The sequence below is a fragment of the Prosopis cineraria genome, unplaced genomic scaffold (genome assembly GCF_029017545.1).
Source record: "Prosopis cineraria cultivar Desert tree isolate PC_DT_omini unplaced genomic scaffold, ASM2901754v1 PC13, whole genome shotgun sequence".
Classification (NCBI taxonomy): domain Eukaryota; kingdom Viridiplantae; phylum Streptophyta; class Magnoliopsida; order Fabales; family Fabaceae; genus Prosopis; species Prosopis cineraria.
The window spans coordinates 11,774,711-11,789,945 of NW_026555344.1; the positions used below are offsets into that span (position 1 = coordinate 11,774,711).

The 15,235-nt window shown below is 29.1% G+C and overlaps 1 protein-coding gene across 1 annotated transcript; it reads left to right on the forward strand.

Moving 5' to 3' along the window:
• Positions 1–11,623: 11,623 nt before the first annotated feature.
• On the forward strand, positions 11,624–14,600 carry LOC129290417 (SPX domain-containing protein 3-like). The gene is made up of 3 exons (XM_054927174.1): positions 11,624–12,155; positions 12,274–12,439; positions 14,071–14,600. Exons 1-3 carry the CDS (start codon positions 11,910–11,912, stop codon positions 14,442–14,444), a joined length of 786 nt encoding a protein of 261 aa, XP_054783149.1. The 5' UTR covers positions 11,624–11,909; the 3' UTR covers positions 14,445–14,600.
• The last annotated feature ends 635 nt before the right edge of the window (positions 14,601–15,235 follow it).

The window sequence follows — 15,235 nt, forward strand, 5'->3', positions numbered from 1 at the left end:
TGAATCCAATTTGTGCATTATTGGGCCTATCGGTCAGAAATTCTTTGGGCGTTGATTTGGACTTTGGTTCTATAAGAGTATTTATTTGTGGGCTTGTAAAATATTCTAGGCTAAGGGTTAAATTTGCAAAGGCTGTTGGTTTTGAATTGACTAATACTAATGAATCGGTTTAACTTCATATTTTCGCCAAATTTTCAAAGATTAAGATTGGAGTTAGTAGCTTACTCTATCTCAATTTGTAAGATAAATTTACATAAAATTACGCAATAAAATTTATCATGTTTTATTTTTTATCCTTATATTTTGTTTTTATTACTCTAGGCTCCTATAGTTTTACTCGTCTCTAGCATTAGCCTCTCAATCTTTAAATGTGTTAAAGGAACAATGATGTGGCACTAATGATATTAAATTATTCAATGTGTAGTAAAATGATATTATGTGCACATGAGATAATTTAATATTATTAGTGTTACATTATCATCCCTATGAACATATTTAAAAATAAAGGGATTAACATTATAGATAAAAAAAACTATAGGACATGGATCAATGGAAAAAAAAATATAATAACTAATAATAAAACATGATAAAACTATATAAACTAATAGTTATGTTTTTTTTATTTTGAATGTTGTGAATATTTTTAGAATTATGTAATCATTCAATTAAGCTTTCAGATGCCTATTTATTAAATATGAATCACATTTTTTGTTTTTTTATATATTTAAATTTAAATATCTTTCAGCAAAGATGATGAAAAATCCATGGACTTATTCCCTAGAGTAGGCTATATAACCAATGGGTTATAATTATGGGTGCTCTCCAATAATCTTCATAATAAAACATTTTAGTTCCTTCAAATCCCATGGCAAAAAAACAAAAGGTTCTTCACATCCCTAACATTGTGGTTTTACATTTTTCCATTCCCTCTCGTCTATCTATAAATGTTCTAATTTTATACCTAAAAAAATAAGAAAAAAATGATAATAAAATCTTTTTAAATTATGTAAATAATATTTTAGTTCTTCAAAATGTCTTAATTTCTCTGAAGTTTATAAAAACTTTTTTGTCATTAAAAAATTAATGTAAAAGATTAAATTATTCTTGATTGAAATAAAAATCTTAAGCCTCAAAACAAATATTTCATGCTATTGATTCATAAGTTTTATTTTAAAATTTGTAACTTTTTTTTCTTAAAATCATACGAATTCAATAGCAATTTACAAATTCACATTTAAAATTATAATATTTTTTAAGTGTTACAAATATAAATTATCATTTATAAGTTTTGTTTTAAGATTAACAACCTTTCTTATTAAATTTACAAGTTCACATTTAAAATTTTAATATTTCTCAAGTGTTAAAAATATCCATTTGTATTCACAAGTTTTATTTTAATATTTACAACTTTTCTTTCTAAATCACAAGAATTTAATAACAATTCACAAATTTGCAAGCATTTATTTTGAAGCTTGAAATTTTTATTTTAATCAAGAGTAATTTGATCTTTTATATTAATTCATTAATGATATAAAAGCTTTTAGAGAATTTAAGAGAATTATAATATTTTGAGGAATTAAAATATTAATTTATATAATTCAAAGGGCTTTTAACGTCATTTTCCCAAAAAACAAACATGCATTGTATCACATGTGAGACGATTGCAACGATTGTGACAGCACCACATATATTGCTTGACAAAACTATAAAACCAAGACAAACCAATGCTAACAAATGATGAAAACAACCTAATTCAAACTTAGAATCCTCATCATACAAAAATATGAATGGGTATGCTTTTTGGTGGTTTTGCCACGTGGCGAATTAATTACCTTCCAATATCACTCTCACAACTTGGGCTCTCTCCGGGCCCACTGCCACAGTGCCTTGCAGTTTCCTTTACGCTATGTTCCTCAAGATCCACATATTCCTCTTTTGGTTCCACTTATATCCTTTGTTCAAGGTTGAAACTTTTTTTTTTTTTTTTGCACATACAATTGTTGCTGGCTAACATTTGAATTAATAAATTTAAATTTAAATTTTAAATTTAAAATCTTACGTGCATTTCATATCTCATATTTAAAATTTATGCATGTATTTAAAATTTTTTATTTAAATAGTTAAAAAATTTTAAGTGAAGTAGAAAGATGAATTGAGGTTTAAAATGAAAATAAAAAATTAAAAATAATTATTTTATTTTTATTTTTTAATCGACAAGATATGATAAAAGATACAAGAATTATAGAGGTGTTAATAGTGAAAATGTGAAGAGAATAAGATGTTTGAAGTGATTAAAATTTTAAACAACTTAGATGTAAATAGGATTTGAAATTACAAATGAATTATACTTTGAAATATATGGATTTGTATTTTTTATAAATTTTTATATATTCAAATGAGAGATTTAGTTCAAATCCAAATCCTCATTAATCCAAGTACACAATTAGCTTATTTTGGTATTAGTTTATCTACTTTTTTTGTTGCTCCAAATCCCTTAAATTTGATCTATCTGCAACATGAATCCTTATCACTGATGGTTGTAAATATATTACTTTGTACTTAACTTTTTTAATTTTATTGTTGTGTTAGTAAAATTATGATGAGTTGGACATTATAAGAATGAAATGGCTTGTAACTTTTTGTTTCTCCCAGTTGTGTGACTATTTCTTTTAATTTGAAGCTTCATCATTATACATTTAAGGCTTTGCTTGTTTTTTTGTTATTTATCTTCTACTCATTTTTTAACAAGTCCTCATAATTTTAACAGGTTATCATAAAAATATATGGACTAATATTATATACAAATATTGAAATTTAAAGGATTTGGAGCAATAAAAAAGTATAAAAAATCAATATCTAAACACGTCCAAAATATAGATTTGAGTAGTTCTTCTCTCTCTCTCTCCCCTCCCCCCTCCCTCTACTATGTTCAAATTAGGTTTGAACATTAGGTTGATTCAAGGGTAGGTTTCATAGTGTGATTTTTTATATTCGCTATGTTTGGACTTTCAACATTTCTTTAGGAGAATCTTGTTGCATTTCCATTCGATTTAATCATGGTTGGTACTATATTTCCATTTAATTTCTTTGATAAAATATTTCAATTTAATTTTAATAGTAGATAAATGTTATTATTTTATTAATTTAGTAACTTACATATTACAAAAATTCTATTTTTATTTGTATAACATACATAGAGAATTAGGCATTACTTAAAACAAAACATATAAGGATGGACTTGAAAAATTAAATATTCTTTTGAAAGATCAAATTTAACACTGATGCTTCTTAAAGTTACTATTCATGCATATTAATTCTTTAAGTTACAATATAAAAATGGACATCTGTGAATAAAATCAAGTCTTTATCTATCTTCATGACTGAGGCACTTGCTCTTAAAGGGTGATTATACTAGCTATTGATCTTGGTAATGGTAAGATGATGTTTGAATCTGATTAAAATGTATGTCCCAATCAGTTTGATTGGAGATGTCGCGAAATCATTATAGAAATTAAAGTATAATTAAAATTTTAAGCTTAATTTATAATTATTTTATTTTTTTATTCCATCACTCAGTGTCATAAAAAACCTAGAGTATCATGGGTACCTCTGGGATACCTTCAATATTTTATTTAATATGATTACATATTTTAAAACTCATATTTAAGAATTAAAGATAAGTTGATTCTCCTTCAACTAGTTAGACTAAGCGCCCCACAGTATTTTTATTTTTAAAGTTATATTTTATACAATGATTTAAAATTTTTTAAAATAGTTCCAAATTTTGAAATGAATCACATTACAGTAAAAAGAAACACAACATAATAAAATTGATGGGTAATAGTGAAAGAAGAGATTTCTCTTCAAAATCTTCCTATTATTAGAGGAAAAAATTTAAAGAGAATGTGTGAGTCTTGTATGCTGTTCGGTTTCTTGGCAAAAACGTCTATAAACTTTTTCTTTAAAAACACCGAGCATCTTTAAGTAAAAAATATTTGCTTGTAAGGTACTTTTTTGAAATTAATGGGTTCTAAAGATTCCAATATGATACATTTTTCAATAAATTTTGAAAATCTCAAGGTACTTTCTTCAATAATGTTGCCTTTTTCCATACATATATATACATATAATCATAAAATGTGAAATTTGCCATTTTCACAGAAGAATCCTCGTAGATTCCGACGAATAATCCTTTTACCCACCCCCCTCCAAAAAAAAAAAAAAAACGACCAACCGAAAAAAAACAAAAACAAAAACAAAAACTTCCTTATTCACAACTCAATCTCCACTCTCCCCATCACAATCCAATCGGATCCCATTTTAATGAGTCTCTTTTTATGACGTAAAGAGGTTAGTTTTATCTTTTATCTAAAATGTTTTCTTCTTTTTGTAGGTAAGCAATCTAAAATCTTTACCATATATTATCATATGTATTCTTCAATTCTTCAATTATCACATGTAAGCAATTATTAAAAACGCACTCTTCAAACTCTTGTATTAACTAGATTGGAACATTTAGACATGACAAAATATATTATCATTTGTTGTTATTATATTATAAATAATGTTTTATAGGTAAGACTTATATATTTAATGTACTTATATACAATCAAATCATAACAAGTGGATCTTAATATGTTAACAAAATTAATGATAAGAATTTATTATAGAATAAATAATCTATATAAAATCCACATATCTTAATTTAATTAAAAATAAGTACATTATATATATAAGACTAAGTATGTAAATTTTCTTCATATTTTATAACAAAAACATTAACAAATTGGTAGAAATGTTGGCTCAATATTTATAAATAATTTTTAATTATATATAACATATAAAATGAAAATTAATTTTAACTTGTTGTTAATTAATTTTTTATTAATTTTTCATAAATTTTTTTGGTCGTTGATTGAGTTTTTTTGAGTAAAATATAGTAACTCCTCTCTATTTTTAAAACCTATATAAATCTTTCTTAAAATCAATAGTTACTAAATATAAACCTCCATTTTGCATTTAAGATTTTATTTTTATCCATTTTATTGTTAATTGATCGTCACTTGGATCAAAATAACCCTCTTTAAACATATATGTTATTTGAAAATCATTCAAGTTATCCAAAATAAATTAATGGATATATTTGTACATTATTTTAAATCTTTTAGCTGTGCAAACTTATTTATTTAGTGTTTTTTCAAAAAATATTTAAATAGCTCTATTGGCTAAAATAATATTTCAAACATGTGTAAAAAAAAATCTAATAAAATAAAAATTTAATATAATAAGAGATAAATTGGTGAGTATAAATTATTTTTATTTTTCTATAAATTTGATAATTTTAATGTAATATTTTAAAATTTTTATTTAAATATCGCCATGCTGAATTTTTTTGAAGTTTTTTAAAATTGGAGGAGGAAGAGAGTAGGTAATTAGATTGTAAGAGTAAATTAATAATTTTAATTTTTAATATAATTACAAATAAAAAATTAATTATTTAGAATATTTAACAAAATATTTTTTAGCAGGATTAAAAATTGAATTAAAGTGTAAAGTCCATGAAATTTTAACCAAATAAAAGAGAGATAATTATATTTTACTCTTTTTTTTTTCAAAATCGACTAGAAATTAGTCTCCAAGTGGGTACGGTGGTGTTGATTGTTGACCAAAATAAAGTGGGCGGTGTTGCTTTGATTTTTTCTTCACATTAATAATAAGGTAAAAGTGTAAATTATTTCTTAAATTTTAAGTCAAATGGTATTATAAATCTTGAATTTTTTTATTATACAAATTATTTTTTTAACTTTTATAAACAGTATAATTTGATCCTTACTATTAATAAAAATTAACTTTAACTATTAATTAGCTATTAAATGATAGGAAATGGCATCTAAAATTATAAAAAAAAGACAATAAAATTACAATAAATGACTCAAAAATTATGAACAAGGGCCTAAAAAATTACAAAAAAAGACCTTCTCTATAATTTTTTAGTTAACTAATGGTAAAAATTAACTTTTATTAATATCAGGGGTTAGATTGCACTGTTTTTAAAAGTTGAGGGAATAATTTGCACAATAAATGAGTTTAGGATCTATAGTATTATTGGATGTAAAGTTCAAAGGTAATTTGTTCATTTACCTTAAATAATATATAGGTCTCAAGCTATGAATGATTCATAAATAATATATAATTTGATTAGTTACCGATAGTTTTAAATAAAAAAATAAAATAGCTGTAGCCTAGAATTTGAAAAAAAAAAATAGCCCCTATTTGGTATGTGGGTCTCAATTTAGAGAGACTGAAATTGGTGTTAGGATTAAGTGTGGGAATGAGGTTTTAAAATTTTGTTTGGTATGAAGTAATATTTGTGAGGAATACTTCCTTTTACTTTATTTTATAATTAAATATAAATTATGAAAAGATTATATTAGCCTTATGGAGAAACCATTGGTTCTGAAAACCATTTGGGCTGTTCTTCTTGATGACTCTATTGTGCAATTTTTGCCGCCAAGTCCAAAACGTATCAAAAATCATCTCACTTTAAGGACAAGTGCAGTAACCTCATTTGGTCGATTAGATCCCGCCAAGGTTGCTCTGTTGATTTCAATTATGATGCTCTCAGCTACATGGTGAATTTTGAAAATCATGCCTATAGTAAAGATGAGGTTTATCGGTGACTTAGTAAGGCGTGGTTTTGTCGCGAGGTTGTTGGTGTCGCCATCATCTACAAGGGTTCAGGTGGCCGTAGCTCAAATTCATGTCGTGGAGGAGAATCTTGGGTCATCAATCATTCTCCTTCTTCTCTCATTTTTGATCTCCCTCTCCTTTCAGATTTGGAAGTGGCATCAGTGGATGAGAGGGTCTTCAGCGAAGGACGGCGTCGATGTCAACGAATGGGAGGGGCGTTAGTGTCAGCGTTGCTTGGTCTGAAAGTGTGCTGACTGGGTAAGGGTTGAGGGAGAGTGACGAGGGTGAGAGGTGAGGGCAATTTAGTTTAAAAATAACTAAACGTAAGATTAGTTTTTCAATACCAAGGGGGTGATAGTATTGGATAATCCCACTTAAGTAGGATTAGGATTGGGATTAAATTTTCCATTACCTTAAACCAAATATAAAAGGCTGGGATTATTCAATCTCAATTCCAATCTCACACTCCCAATTCTTCCTACCAAATAGGGCCATAGGGTGACTCTTAATCTTATTTAAGAGGAATGGAGTCCCTAATGTCATTCAATCGTAAATAGTTGATATAACCATTTGAGAACTAGTAAGTATCATTGAATCCAATCAGATTATTGGTCCCAATCCAACTTCCCCCCTCGTACTATTCAAATCATCCATCTTCGTGAATACTTGAGAGATCTCTCTAGAGAGTATAATTTGTCATATATTTTATATTTATTTTTTAATATTTTTATTTTTATATAAAAAACTAATCATTTGTCCTTTAAAGATTTGACTCAAATAGAATTCAGCGTCAAAACTTTTAGTTAGACTGATTTAATTCCTATATTTTTACCTTAATTAAAATCTCATCTTTAAATTTTGACTTGGTGTGTAATCTAGTTTTCACAATTTTTAGAAGTTGATCCTTACATTTCATAAAACAAGTTATTTTTAAAAGAATCCACAACAACAAAGAGAGGGTGAATTGAGTATTTAAAATTTTTTTTACTTCTAAATTTTTTTTTGAAAACAGAGTGTAAAAGCAAGCACAAAAGTGAGCAAATTCAAAACTTGTTAATATTATTTTTAAAATTCTTTTGTATCCTTAATGAATCCAAAAACAAATTTCAATTAGAAAATTTTCAAGAAATGTTCAAACCTTTTTATTATAAAGATTTTTCACACAAAATCAGAGTAAGGACAACTATGTTGGAAATATAGAGATAAGGAATATAAAAATTGCATATGGTAATTTATCATATTTTAGCTTTAACCACCTGAACCTACATTTAGTGTAACATCCTAGAAAATTTAATTGAGATTAATTAAATTAGTCAAGGGTAAAAGATAAAATAATGAATTAATTAAATTATCATGATTAGGGATCACTAATGGGCTTATTGGAACCTTAGCTAGGGTTATAATTGGGCCTAGGTTAGTGTTGGATCACTTTTGGGCTTGGTAAAGTGGATCAAATGTGAATTTGGCTCATTGTATCATCTGCATGACAGACATACAATGTGCCACAATGGATGCTATGAATCATATTTAAGTCTGTTATGAAAAAGACTAGAAAATAGAAAGAAAAGTATAGGGAAGCAAAGAGGAATGATTTTGCTTTGCTAGGGCTTTGAGCTATTTAGAGTGGTTTGAAGCTAAAAATTGTTTGGGTAAATGTCTTTAACCTTCCTCTTTTCTTCCTACACGAATTTTGTGCTTAGTTTTGGGGGTTGTGATGGTGTTTTTGAAATGATGGAGGCTTTAATCCAAACCCAATAAGTTCAAGATGTTATTTAAATTTCTAAACCCATGGTTGGGGTTTTAGAATGATTATGTGGTTGGGTTTCTTGACTTGGGCAAACCCTAGATGAGAAATTATCAATGTGACAATTAAATGGATTAGAATTGGGTATCGTTAGGCTCTTTGGAGTGTAATGAAGTTAATGGAACTAACGATCACCAAAGTTAACTAGTAAAATGAATTTTGGGATTTTTTGAGTGAGATGTGTAGCTATGAAATTATGTTTATGGTATGTAAAATTGATGAGTATGGAAATGTTAATTGTACATTAATTATCTAGATTTGCTTGAGTAGGTGTAGAGGATTAAGTTGAGGAATTGTCTAGGGTGCCCCTTTGATAACTCAAGGGGTGGAGGAAGTCAAGAACATAAATTTCTTCATATGCTTGTTTAAGATTTTTGGTATTGTGAAATCATGAAATGTAGAGTTGTGTATGAAAATACTCTTTAATGTTTTAGAAAAATGTTGTAAAGTAGATTTGTGATTAGTTTTCTGAAATATTTGATTAAGTCAAGTACAATATACTATTGTAATAAGCTATAAGAAATTGTTTGATTGAGAAATATGATTTAGATTTGTACATGATTATGTATCCATGATATGAACATGTGAAGTTAACATGGCATGATTGTGAAATGAATTGGGTAGGAATTCATTCTAGGTGGAAGAAAGTAGTGAAATAGACTATGTAGCATTGTCAACACTTGGGTGGTTCTAGTGTTGCATTAACATGGTGTTCACCTTCTCCGATAGGAGTTGAATGTGGTTCTGACTTAGCCGTGTATACCTACTCGGATATAGTTGGCATGGTTTTAGCACAATATGACACCTCGTGGGATTCAAGACTAGGAAAATCCATGGTCTAAATTTAGAGAGCAGTGACCTTTGGTTGAGTTAATCCTCAAAGATTGGAGAGCTTAGGCTAGTTCGCTCATACAGATCGGTTCTTTTGTAAATTGTAGTCTATGGACTCGGTCAAAAGGAATAAGGATGAGATAAATGGGTAATTATGATCATTCATGTATATACAAATGTGATAACATTAATTATGATTATTTACTCGCTTTATATGCTCTTAAATGTTTATACCGGTATATGTTAGAAGTTAGAATCTTTCGTGACTAAGATAATTATCTCACTCTATGATTTAACATTTTATAGGTGAAGATTCAGTTAGTGGCAAGGGAAAGGGATTAGAGGCTCAACACTAGATTCATATCTTGTATAGTCGCCCCTTTGTTTGTGTAGTAGAATATGGACAGATCCCTGACTAGGGACAATTATGCATTATGTTTGCATTATGGATTGTAATTTGATATTCATGAATACTTGGTCATTTTGGTGAATTAAACTCATGTGGCCTCGTGATGAGGCTAGTATATTTTGGTATGAGAACTTGAATGTGATATGTTAAGCTTGTGGTGATTGAATAAGATTAGAAAATGCATGATTAGACATCCATGAATTACATGTTAAATTGTTGTTTTAGAGGTCAAGTTTTGGTATGTGCATGTATAAATTATCGTGAAATTATTTTATGCTTTTTAAAACATGTGAAAATCATTTGTATTAGATTTAAATCTTTAAAACATTTTAGAAACAACTTCTTTTTCAAAAACAAGCTCTTAGTAAACTCTTTATAAAGAGATTCTAATACATGAAACAATATAAATCCTATTTAGTTAAGTCTTTTTTCTTAAATCTTTCTAACTTAATTGTTTTGATGGCATAGAGTCTTTCAACTTATCCTACAAAAATCCTTTCTATAGGATTTGTTATCAACTTATCCTCTTTTTTTGGGCCAAAAGTTATCAACTAATCCTCAAAATAAAGCAATCCAACAATTTTTTAATCATTACGGACCAATGGTGTAAGCAATTTAAACGATAAGGATTGGGCTGTATTATGTCAAAATTCAATAATTAACTTTTAATTGAGCCAAAACCATACTATTCAAGTTTCTATTATATGGTATCTTCTAGAAATTTTTTTAAAATCTTTAATATAAAATACTTGATAAGGTATTAATTATGTTTTTAGAATACTACCCATATTTAAATTTATTAATTATGAAAAAAGATATAATGCAAATTTGAAATTTTTTTCATTTAATTATGGGTTAAATTAATAAATTTAAAGTTTATTATATTTTTAAATAAAATTAATAACTTAACCACCTCTGGATTCCAATGAGGTAGTTATAGATATTTTATACTCTTTTTGTCTTAAATTATAAGACACTTTTAAATAAAATTTTACATATTAATAAACCTTATTAAATATACTTAAACAACCTTATCTTTTCAAATAAAAAATAAAAAATTTTAAAAATATGTATCATTTAATATAATGAAAAGAAAAGAGACAGTAATTAATTATAAAGAGAGAGAATGAGTAATATTGAAATAAGCCTGTTCAATGAAATCTTAATTTTTTTTAAAGTGTCTTATATTTTAGGACGTTAATCTTCTCTAAAAATATTTTACTCCCTCTAGTCTGTTTATAGGATAAAAAAAGAATAATTTTTTTGGTCCTATTTATAAGTTACGATATTAAATTTTTATCATAAATTTTTTTTTACCTTCCATTGAATGTTAGAGAGAGAAAAAATATTATTGAAGTGTGTATACTTAATAGAAATAAAGTTAAAAACTTATTAAATTTTTAAGATAAAGTTAATGAATTTTAAATTTTTTTAATATTGATAAAATATATTGTAAGTTATTTATAAATAAGACTAAATGAGTATAATTTGGGATTGGGCCAGTGATGGAGATCGGAGCACCTAATTCGATAACCAAGTTTTAATTGACACGGAAGTGTAATGATCACGATTAATTTTTCATTTAAAATATAAACATTGAATTTGAATAGGCTAAAATTCAATTTTAGGCAGAATTGTTTTTAATTGAAAAACAGCACTAGAGTTGACAAATCTAGCCAATCAAAAGGTGCTGTATTATCACTACAGGGTTAGGCTTAGAAGTTGCGAACTAATTATTTCCCAACCATCGGAACTGAACCACATTGTAGCATCCAGAAAAGGGCTTGTTTCATTTTTCAAAGTCCTTCCTTCTTTGGTCTTAACTCTCAAGTATGGCCATTTAATTTAAATGCTTTTGTAAATCCCCCGAATATGCCTCCCCCCAATTCCCTATACCTCTTCGTTCCACGACTCGTTTTTTGCTTTTTTCTAAACCCCCACTTCCTCACGCCAAGCATATCCCCTTTAATATTCTAATCCTCCCCTTATAAAAACCCTTCTCACTCCTCTTGATTCTTCTCATCTTACTTTCCTTCTCTCAGATATTTTTGTTCTTAATTTCGATTCGCTTCTCTCTCTCCGCCCCCTCTCTTTCTTTTGTTTCCGCGATTCAATTTTCTCGCGGATTTTGGTTTCTCTGTTTTGATTTCTTGAGCTGAGAGTGAGAGATCGATAATGAAGTTCGGGAAGCGGCTGAAGAAGCAGATTGTGGAGTCCTTGCCGGAATGGCGGGACCAGTTCCTGTCGTACAAGGAGTTGAAGAAGCTTGTGCGGCTGATATCGGCGGCTCCGCCGTTGCCAGACGGAGTGAGAGAGTACGGTAAGGCGGAGGCCGATTTCGTGTATTTGCTGAACAACGAGATCGACAAGTTCAACAACTTCTTCGTGGAGCAGGAGGAGGATTTCGTGATCCGGCACGAGGTCTGTATATGTGTACATAGATTCTTCCTCTGAATAGAACTTGTAAAATCATTTCAATTTGATGCCGATGAGTGATTTAATTGGTTAATAAGTGTAATTTGGGGGAATATAATTGCAGGCGCTGGAAGAGAAGATGAAGGAAGTGAGAGAGAGATGGGGAGCAAATGGAAGCGAGGCTTCAGAAACGAAGTATAAGGAAGAGATGGCGAAGATCAGAAAAGATATGGTTGATTTCCATGGCGAGATGGTCCTCTTAGTTAATTACAGTAGCATCAATTACACTGGTACCACTCATCTTCCTCTCTTTTTCAAATCACGTTTTCTTGTTAATTACGTGGATAAGCATGGTTTTGCTGTGAGAATTTTATTGTGAATAATATTTATTTTCGGTTTTATATTAAAGGATATCGGAATTGATAACGTGAAATCAAATAATGAGTATTGCAAATATCCTGAGTTATTAAAAGAAAAAAAAAGAAAAGAAAAAGAAAGAATGTGTTTCAAGGAGGTGTGTGGATAGAAATAGAATATTTGAGCTCGTGGACTTGAATTGAAGTTCATGCAACTTGTCAAGTTTGTGTGCAGGTTCAATGGCGTCCGGATTTTAACAACTTATGCTCTTTTTTTTTTTTTTTTTTTAATATACTGGGATCTGTACTGTTTTCATTCTGATTGGTCTATATTTTTTTTTTAAATTTCCAAGTATCCGTTAAAACAATTTTCTTTATTTTATTATATATTAAAAACAAAAAGCAAAATATAAGAAAATTTGGGTCATCTAATTTTGTAATTGTATGGTTGGTCTAAATCTGGAGGTGATCTCTCCATACTTGTCTTTAAAATGAGGATTAAATTACCAATGGATATTGTTTTATTTAGTTAAGATTTAACTTATAATGCCATAGGTTTAAATCTCATTGTGAATGTAATGATCTTATTAGTAGATAATTTATAAATATTTTTGCAATCATTTTTTAAATTTAAATGTATATTCTAACCCTTGTGTGAGTCTTGAAATCTAATTTACCCAGATTTTTTTTTATAAAAATACAAGGAGCAACAAATTCAACTTCATGTCCCATGAGCCATGCATGCTAAAATTATTAATATTTCCATATTTTGACAAAAAAAAAATACTTCTTTGCTTTCAAAATTTTGAAGTCTGTCGGTAATTTCTTATTGTTTACACATGTTTTATTATATCTTTTTCCCTAAATTTTGAAGAGAGAAGAGATGTGGGCCTCATGTGGTAAGAGGAGCTAGTGCAATATTTTTCAATCGAGTGGCACTTGATTTAATTAATTGAGGGTATTTAAGCTATATTTTAGGATTTTGAGTTTGAGTTGTGGGATATACAATGATGTTCCCATGGGTTTGGATTAGGCGAGTTTGTGAATAGTTTTTGAAAACATTTAGGCCTTAAAAAACTTTTTTTTTTCCTAACAAAAAACCCAGTCTTATGAAAACCAGTCAGTTTTCATTTGTTTAACTGGGTCTTTTGTCTGGTTCTAACTTCTTAGAGAGGCCCATTTTGTGACCTTTCCGGACCGGTATTGTGGTTGTTATGGGCTTTGTGGTTGATTCCAGCTTAAAAGAAATAAATATGAAAAAGAGGAAAATAAATATGAAAAGGGTGGTAGAGAATTGTCCTTCGGACAAGATTTGTGGGCCCACACAACAACTGGTATTTTGTAACTCGATTTTTATTGAGCTCTGTTGAGTCCAAACCATGTCTTAGTTTTTCCTTACTACAGAAAGATGGCCCAGGTCCAAACAAAGAACAAAATCACTCGGAGGCCAGTGATCCACAGCTTTTCTTTTTTTTATGACCAGTGATACACAGCTTAATAAAGAAATATGTATGGGCCTCAATTATCGTAATGATGATATATTGGAACTTGTGGGTTTCTTGCAGGGCTGGCAAAAATACTGAAAAAGTACGACAAGAGGACAGGGGGGCTACTGAGGCTACCATTCATACAGAAAGTGTTGGAGCAACCGTTCTATGCGACGGACCAAATCTCAAAACTTGTGAGGAAATGTGAGAGCATGATCGACGTGGTGTTCCCGGCGGAGGAAGACTTGGCGGAGAGAGCGAGAGAAGCGAGAGACGCCATCGTTGTTGCCGGAGAAGGCATATTCCGGAACACCGTCGCCGCTCTGCATACCATTCAGGAGATCCGAGCAGGAAGCTCCACTAGGAGTCCCTTCTCTCTGCCTCCTCTCAACTTGCCTGAGTCTCAACTCATTCAAACAATTCAGCTGAATTCCATCATCCCCACCAATTGATGGTATAGTTGATCAACATAGATACAGGTTTCGTCACAGCAACTTATCAGATGTTACACGTTTTGAGGAATTATTCATGCTATAGGTATACAAATTTAGGAATATGTATAATGGACCAGAAGATTATCCAAGTGCCTGTTTCATTGGGTTGATCAATCTGTCCGTACACTTTATAGATTTACACACAATTATTATTATTTTTTTTAAAAAAAGGGTTTAGTGTTTTTGAAATTTGTCTAAAATTACTTGCTATAGGTATAGATTTGAAACGTCTTTGTCCTCTACAATGGGAACTCGCGATTTGACTCGAGGGGTCAGAATGGTCCCACAATCAAGCCAAGAGTTCGATTGGCATCCTATACAGTACAATGGAGTCGAAACAAAAGATAAAAAATAAAAAAGAGGATATAAGAAAAGCAAAATGCCCACATTTGACACTTTTTATTAATAAAGAACAAGATCATATATTAAACCAGAAGAGGGTTATAGCCAACTGTACAAAACGTTATTTGACCCACTTTTGTGACTGTTCGTGGTTAGTCATTTGCCCTGAAATATATACATATTTTTTAATATTGAAGTGTCTTTGCCCTGATAGAAGTTCTCTAGAAGTCTAGAAATAATGGAAACTATTTTTATGTAAAATAGAAAGATAATACTTTGAAGAGATATGGCATTTTAATATTTATATAAAACATATTTCTTAGAAAAAGTGATAAATAAACATTTTGAATAAGAAGGGATAAAATAGTCAAAATATTTTACAACCTCAAGACAAAATTGACAATACA